This window comes from Micromys minutus (genome assembly GCF_963924665.1).
Source record: "Micromys minutus genome assembly, chromosome: 29".
NCBI classification, from domain to species: domain Eukaryota; kingdom Metazoa; phylum Chordata; class Mammalia; order Rodentia; family Muridae; genus Micromys; species Micromys minutus.
The window spans coordinates 18,950,510-18,959,082 of NC_137964.1; the positions used below are offsets into that span (position 1 = coordinate 18,950,510).

At 46.0% G+C, this 8,573-nt stretch overlaps 1 protein-coding gene across 1 annotated transcript; it reads left to right on the forward strand.

Moving 5' to 3' along the window:
* Positions 1-90: 90 nt before the first annotated feature.
* On the forward strand, positions 91-8,167 carry SBDS (SBDS ribosome maturation factor). Its single transcript, XM_080941230.1, has 5 exons — positions 91-359; positions 1,273-1,402; positions 3,496-3,696; positions 5,681-5,845; positions 7,426-8,167. Exons 1-5 carry the CDS (start codon positions 232-234, stop codon positions 7,552-7,554), a joined length of 753 nt encoding a protein of 250 aa, XP_080797356.1. The 5' UTR covers positions 91-231; the 3' UTR covers positions 7,555-8,167.
* The last annotated feature ends 406 nt before the right edge of the window (positions 8,168-8,573 follow it).

Consider the following 8,573-nt stretch of genomic DNA (forward strand, 5'->3'; position numbering starts at 1 on the left):
GAGGGCGCAAAAGTCACACCACGCAGGCGTAGTTGCTTTCTTGCCGTCTGCCCGACTAGTGCGCCACCTGACGCATGCGCAGTAGGGCAACGGGTGCGAAGTAGCTGCTGCCCCTGAGTAGGTCCCGGAAGAGCCGCGCACTCCTTGGGCGTTAAGGGTTCTCGCGCCGCAGGGTCGTTTCTGCTGAGCACTTGGGAGTCCCCGGCAGCTCGAGATCTGTGAGCAGCCATCATGTCGATCTTCACCCCCACCAACCAGATCCGACTGACTAATGTGGCCGTGGTGCGGATGAAGCGGGGAGGGAAGCGCTTCGAAATCGCCTGCTATAAAAACAAGGTCGTCGGCTGGCGGAGTGGCGTGTGAGTGATCCTGTGCCCAAAGTTCAGCGAACCGGCCACCCCGAGGCCTGGCCTCCCTAGCCCCGGCTCTTGAGAGCCACGGGTACTTTTCAGGCCTGGTTTGCCTGATTCGGATTGGGTTTTGGTTTGGGATTTGTTGGTGCCATTAAAAACTGCCAACTGCAAACTCAGTCAGAGCCGGGTAGGACTGGTGGCCTAGGACTGTAATCCCATTGCTCAGAATACTGAGGCGGGAGGATTGCTGCGAATGCCAGATGTGTTTGGCCCTGTCCTATTAAAACAAAGCTGCAGTCAAGAGGACCCGAAATTGTGGTGGCCTCTTGGATTAATGAATAAGACAGAAATCCGATACTCCAAACGCTATCACAAAGAAATGAAATGTTGTGGTCGTTTTCCAGGGATAATAATCGGGAAGCTAATTCTACACCTACAGATACTGAAATTAGTACAGCATGGTCACTCACACCTCAGAATCCCCATTTTCCCAAAGTGTTTAGTGTCTTCGATACTGCCATCTAGGGACAGATATTCCAGAATGAAAGCACCACTCCCCACCACACCCTGAGTTTCCTTACATAAAACAATGACGTAGTTTAACCCTCTGTGGTGAAGTGGAAGCATACAGATACTGTCCTGAGTTTTCAATTGGTTATGTGCAGGTAGTCACCAGGGGGAGAGTAATAGTGTGTGTGCAGTTCTCTCTTTTTTCCTTTAGGGTTTGTTTTGTTTTTGAGGCTGGGCCTTAAACTCCCAATTTCCCTGCCTCACCTTCTAAATGACGGATTACAGCTGTGCACATCACACCCAACTTGCAAGGATTCCCATTTATCTTGTTGACATCTTGTGTTTAAATGTGAGTGGATTTCAACTGTCCAGTGGATTCACGTAGGACTTTCTCTCCTGCCCTTTCAAGGGAAAAAGACCTTGATGAAGTTCTGCAGACCCATTCAGTGTTTGTCAATGTTTCCAAAGGTCAGGTTGCCAAGAAGGAAGACCTCATCAGTGCATTTGGGACAGATGACCAGACTGAAATCTGCAAGCAGGTAGGTCCTGCCAGCCGCAACATAACACATTTTCAAGATCATAGCCAACATCAGGACTACTCTTTCTCTTGATGAGTTTTTGTTTATTTTAGATTTGTTTGTTGTTTGTTTGTTTATATTGTTGGGAGATTTGGGAGGTTTGTATGGTATTTGTTTGTTGCTATTTTTTTCCGAGACAGAATCCCACTCTGTAACCAAAGCTGCCATCAACTCAGCAGATAGCCAGCTTCTGACTCCCCAGCATCATGCCACCTCACCCACGCCCATTATAAATTGCAGTGATTAAGACCGGAGTCCAGTACTCCAAATACTGTCACAAAGGAAAAAAACCCGACTGTAGTTATTTTTCTAGAATAATAATCGGGAAGCTAAGCCTGCAAATACTAAAATTAATACTGCAGATCTCACACACACACACACCCTCCTCAGAATCCCCACTTTTACCCAAGTACGCAGTGTCTCTGCTACTGCTGTCTAGGGACAGATATTTTAGGATGGAAGCACCACTCCCCACCACACCCTGAGTTTTCCTCACATAAAACAATGTCATGATTTTTTTTTTGTTTTGTTTTGGGGTTCCCCCCTCCAAGATTAAGTGGAAGAATACAGATATGGGGGGAGGGGAGTCAGCACACAGTATATCACTCTGTAGCTCTGGCTTCCCGAAACTCACTGTGTAGACCAAGCTGGCCTTGAACTCACAGTGATCCACCTGCCTCTGCTTCCGAGTTCTGTAATTAAAGGTGCATACCGTCATGCCCAACTTTTTTTATTATTTACGTATGCACATGAGGGAAAATTGGTGCAAGGTGCCTGAGAAACTAGAAAGTGACCACAAAACTAAAATTGGACGCCCCTGGACCCAGAGTTAGAAGTGTTCGTTAGCTCCGCTCTCTGGGTGCTGGGAATTGAACTCCAGTCCTCGGGAAGAGCAGCAAGTTCTCTTTGCCACTGTACCTTCTCTCCAGCCCCCTAACCCCCACGATCATCTTCATAGTGAGAGGTGGTTGTTTTGTTTGAGAGTTCTCTTAGCCTTAAGTGGCTTTTCTGTAACTCTGTTGATAGTTCCCAGAGCATTTCTGCCAGTTTTAGGTTAAAGCTGGTGGGACATTAAATATTCTGCCAACTTTGGGCATTGAAATTTGCAATTGCCTTTCTGAGGCCTCGACACTGGACCCATCTTTCAGCTCATCCTTAGGAGCCCCATGACTACCTGCTTCTCCATCTTTGTTTTTTGAGACAAGGTTTCTCTGTGTGGCCCTGGCTTTCCTGGAACTCACTCTGTAGACCAGGCTGACCTCAAACTCGAGAGCCACCTGTCTCTGCCTCTTGAGTGCTGGGCTTAAAGGCATGTACTGCCACCAACTGGCTCTGGCTCTTCATCTCATCAAAGAATATAGAAGCCATCAACTTTTCTAATAACTCACCTTATTTACCTGACTGTTTCCTGTCCCAACCCCAGAGCTTTTTTTTTTTTTTTTTTTAATAAAAAAGAGCAAGATTTCACTATATAGCTCTGGCTGGCCTGGAATTTGCTATGTAGACCAGGCTGGCCTCAACCTCAGAGATCTAGGCTCTGTCTCCCAAGTGCTAGGACTAAAATTGAATGACACTACATCCGCCTATGGGTTTGTTTTATGTTGTTGTTGTTTGGGGGAGTGGGGGGGTTCTGTGGTGGTTGTTCTGAGGATTGAACCCAGGGCCTTCAGCATCCAAGGTAAATGCTACCACCAACCTTCCTATTGTTCCCTTAACACAGTTTCTCATGTTGTTGTGACTCCAACCATAAAATTGTTTTTGTTGCTACTTCATAACTGTAATTGTGCTACTACTATGAATCGTACTGTAAATATCTGATATGTGGGGTCACGACCCATAGGCTGAGGACTGCTGCTCTAGGTCTTTATCCCTGGCCCTCAGTAAGTGGGATCATGAAAGGCCTTATAATCCCATGCTGGGTTTAGGCAGCACGCGGTTCTGCATCAGCAGCTGCAGTGGATGACACTTCCTTTCCTCCCTGATAACTAATTTCGTGCAGTAGAGAAAGATAACTAGAACTAATGAGGGCTTTCTGTATTTTCTGCCATCTTTAGATTTTGACTAAAGGAGAAGTTCAAGTGTCGGATAAAGAACGGCACACACAGCTGGAGCAGATGTTTAGGGATATTGCCACCATTGTGGCAGACAAGTGTGTGAACCCAGAAACAAAGAGACCCTACACCGTTATCCTCATCGAGAGAGCCATGAAGGACATCCACTACTCCGTCAAACCCAACAAGAGCACAAAGCAGCAGGTGAGGGTTCACTGTCCTCAGAACTTAGGGCCACGGCAATATCTGATGCTCCTACCTGCCTGTCTCTGGCGCTGGGATCAGAAGCACACACTTGTAGTCTGCCTTCTGTGCTTGTGGTTGGTAGCAGGGATTTGAGCATTCTGGGTAAGCACTCTTCCTGCTGAGCCACACCCTTAGCTGCTATGTGTTGGAGCACAAATACATGCAGAATCTACTTCATGTCCAGCTCAAACCTTTAAAGACAAAGCTTGGACTTTGAGTCACGTGAATGCTTTTGCTGTTTGTATTTACTAACATATTTCATACAGCTCAGCCCTGTCAAGCCAGTCATTTTGCTACGTGTTTATATTTCAAGCACTTGGGAGCCTGGGACTAGGGGTTCTTGAGTTTGAGACCCTCTCTCAATAAGTAGTCACCGGTTTTTTAGAATATTCAGCTCTGTAGTACTTTCACAGAGCTTACAACCTTTTCAAGTAATACTGGTACCTTCATCATGAAGGAGGTGGAGGCAAAACATCATCCTTCGCTACATAACAAGTTTGAGGCAAACTGAAACTGCATGAGAAACTCTAAAGGCCTGGGAAGATGGCTCAGTATATAGGAGCACTTGCTACACAAGAATGCAGACCTAAATTTGGATATCCAGGACCTAGATAAGAATCCGAATTGGGTCCCTGCTTCTTCACCTGTAACCCCAGTGTTGTGGGGGACAGGGGCAGGAGGCTTTCTGGGAATTGCTGTCTACCAGAGCAGTTGCAAATTCAGTGAGAGACCCTTTCTTGAGAGTGTGGAAGAGGACACTAGAACAAGACACCTAGCATCCTACTGACTGTCCTGTTCTGACATACACACGCTTGAATTTTCATAGAACGTGCATAAGCAAAAATAAAGTGTTCGACGGAGCACGAAGTATAGTGTGATCCATGTAACTAACAAACTGCCTGAGTCATCAGTGTTCAGGCAGTTTCCTGACTTAGCCCTGACCATATGTATCCAGAAAAGCAGAAGGAGCCAGAGAAGAACTTGGATACACAGAAACTCTGGGCACCATCAGAACTACTCACTTTCATTCTCACAACCCAGACCGGGGACTTCTCTGCAGGGAACATCACGGGCAAGGTCATGAGGGACTAATGACTACATGCTTCACACATGCGAGAGGTCAGCCACCTCTGCACTGTTCCCTCTCCATAAATCCCTCAGATTCCTCAAGCCCAGCCCCATGTTTCCTCCACATCCAGCTCCCAGTGATGCTCCCTGCAGGTCAGTGCCAAAGATGCCAACACAGAGGCCCATCAGAACTTAAATGTGTATTAGCAGTTACATCTAAACTCAAAAGCTCTCAAGTCACTAGGCATCCTGAGACTCTGAAGGGCTATTAGACTTTCAAGGAAGCCATTGAGTCTGCCTTGTCTACCCAGTGACAGTTTCTCAGGTGGGGTGTTCACAACGTGGAAGCTCATTGCTGGACAACTGGTGGGATGCTCTAGTCCATTTTCCCAAGGAGCATTGGCCTGGTCTCACTACTGTTCTAGAATTAATGTGAACTCAGCTATGGGCTCAGGTCCTCAAGGTTCATGGCTTAAACATGGTGGGCTTAGAAGTCTCTGAGGCCAAAAAATATATATATATTTTGTAATCTTCAGATTACAATCCAGAGAAGTAACTTACCTTTACAAATGTATGTAATTCCCACCCCATACATTTTCTTGCTTTAGAACGCTGAGGACAGAGCCCAATCCTCATGCACACTGGGTAAGTGCTTTACCACTGAACTGCATTCCCAGCCTTGTCTTTCTTCCAAAGCAAGGGTTTTCTTCCATTTCACAAGATGAGACACTATCTCACTTTTCTAGGTATTTCTAGGATTGCTTGTTTCTTGGCCGTGCAGCCACTGGCGCACTGCAGTTTTGTGGGAGCTGCCTTGTTGGTGTGGTAGTGCAGCAGAGCACTAAACAACAAGCCCCTTGTTATGTCTTGAAAGGCTTTGGACGTGATAAAGCAGCTGAAGGAGAAGATGAAGATCGAGCGGGCCCACATGCGATTGCGCTTTATCCTGCCAGTGAACGAAGGGAAGAAGCTGAAGGAAAAGCTAAAGCCACTGATGAAGGTCGTGGAGAGTGAGGACTACAGCCAGCAGCTGGAGATCGTAAGATGATGGGGGCGGGGAGCAAGCGGCCCAGCCTAGGTCCAGAGATTATGACTTTAACACTTTGGTCTCCTTCTACCAGAGTAGCCTCGTTCATGATCATAAACGCTGTGTTCGTTACTTTTGCATAGTTGTGACCCAAACACTTGAGAAAGCAGATTAAAGGAAGTAAGGTTTCTTTTGGCTCAGTCTGAGAGGGTTCAGTCTACAATGCTTGGTCTCATGCGCTTGGACCGGACAGGAGGGAGAGGAGATAGGGGAACGGGAGAGCAGGTGTAGCTTACAGACAGGCCCTGAGATCCACTCCCTCCATGTAGTCCTCAGCCACTAAAGTTCCCCTAAGGAAAAGGCAAAGTAAGCCTATTGGGGACATTTCATATTTAAACCATAGGATAATATTTATAAAATGTAGGCTGGGGGAACATGTCCATGTAAATCGGATAGTGCAGTTAGCATTCATGTGATTTTCTTATTTGCTTCTTTGTCAAAGCATTCAGAGCAGAATTGTTAGCCATAGTCACCTTCTTTGAAATAATAAGATATATTTTACACTGAGTCTTCTCTTACGGTCTAATAGTAAAAGTAGAGCCAGGTGTGCACCCCTGTCACCCCAGCACCCTGCAGGTCGAGGTAGGAGAATCATGAGTTCAGGGCATCCTCAGCTCCACAGTAAATATGAGACTAGCAGTTACCAGTTCTTTTTACCAGAACATGGTTTAAGCATTTGCAGTGAAGCTACAACCCTTTTATATATAGGCACACAGAGACAGACAGAGACAGAGAGAATGAATCTGGAATCTGATATCTTAGAAAAGAGTGAGGAAATGCTAGGGATTAAACCCAGGTTTGTTTGGTTTTTTTAAAATGCATATGAGTACACTGTGGCTCTCTTCAGACACACCAGAAGAGAGTATCAGATCCCATTACTGTTGTAGTAAGCCACCATGTGGTTGTTGGGATTTGAACTCAGGACCCCTGAAGAGCAGTCAGTGCTCTTAACAGCTGAGCCATCTCTCCAGCCTCTGAACCTAGGGTCTTAATGCTAAGCAATGCTCACTCTGTGAGCTGTAGCACTGGCCAAGTGAGTCTTCAAGGATGTCGTAGGGTTTTACAGCTGTGAACAGACACCATGACCAGGGCAACTCTTATAAGGACAACATTTAATTGGGGCCGGCTAACAGGTTCAGAGGTTCAGTCCATTATTATCAAAGCAGGAGCATGGCACCATCCAGGCAGGCATGGTACAGGAGCTGAGAGCTCTGCATCTTCATCTGAAGGATGCTAACAGAATAATGGCTTCCAGGCAGCTAGGATGAGGGTCTTAAAACCCAAACCTACTCCAACAGGGACACACCTCCTTGATAGTGCCACTCCCTGGGCTAAACATATATAAATCATAACAAGGGCTAAGTCCCAAAGTCCAACAGTAGATGCTTAGCATCAAGGCTGAACTTCAGACCCAGCCTGCTGCCCTGGCCTTCACCATGTGAGCAGCACCTAGAACACAGCCAGAGATCTGCCCTGAGCATTAAAACTGGGTTTATTCTTCCCTTGGAAACCAGCTATGTTAATCATTGCAGGTATGTCTAGTCGACCCAGGCTGCTTCAGAGAAATTGATGAGCTGATAAAAAAGGAAACCAAAGGCAAGGGTTCTCTGGAAGTGCTCAGTCTGAAAGACGTGGAGGAAGGAGATGAGAAGTTTGAATGACACTGCTCAGCTCCTCGGCTACAGCACAACTGGGGATGTTTGTTCCTGACAGCAGCAGCAGCAGCTCGTTTTCGTGACCTGCCAAAAGCCCTACTCAAGCAACGTGCCATTTTCCATCTTGTGTTAAACAGTTACCTAGGTACCTGGGTATTTTTGTCAATCGGGGTTTCCAGCAAAAATGAAAAAAAAAAAAATCCAAAATACAGAGTCCAGAACAGCTGTTTAATGCTGTGTATGTCTTTCTAGTTCCAAAGGGAAGACCAGAGACAGCGTTGGTGAATAAGGTAGATTTAGTACGTGACAGATCATTGGAGAGGATCTGTATAACAAAAGGGGGACGATTGCTGGGAAGGAGGATGTGGTGTTTATGCATAATGAAGGCCAGGTCTGGGGTGTGAGCTTGGAGAGAACTTCCTGCTTCCCTACCTATAGATGTATAATGACTAGGGAGAATTTGAGTTTTTAATTATCAACAAACATGGAACCACAACTGACTTAGATTATTCTTGAGAAAATATATAAAATCATTTAATACTAATTCTTAAAAGTTTATAATATGTCAGTATAGTTAAAAAAATATGTAACCAATAAAACTTATTTTTATTAAGCTCTGGCTTGCATTTCTAGACAGCTTCCTTTTGCTCTGGTTTTGTCTTCAGTCCTTTTCTCACTGCTGTGATGAAGTACCTGAACAGACATCTTAAGGAAGATAAGGTTTTCACCTCAGCTCAGTGTGAGGGAGACAGGCCTTCACAGTACAGGAGGTCTGGTGGCAGAATGGTGAGGCACTGGTCCTGCTCCATCTGCAGTCAGGAGGCAGAGATGAATGCAGATGCTCAGTCAGGACCCCAGCCCACAGACAGAAAACCCAATCTAGAGACTTAAGATGTGACCAGAGGTCTGTTCCCATGGAGATTCTGAATCCTGTCAAGATGGTGGTACCAACACAAATTGAGGTGGGCGTGGGGAGTTATCCCAGCACTAGAGGTAAGAGGCAGAGTTAAGGCTAGCCTAGTTGC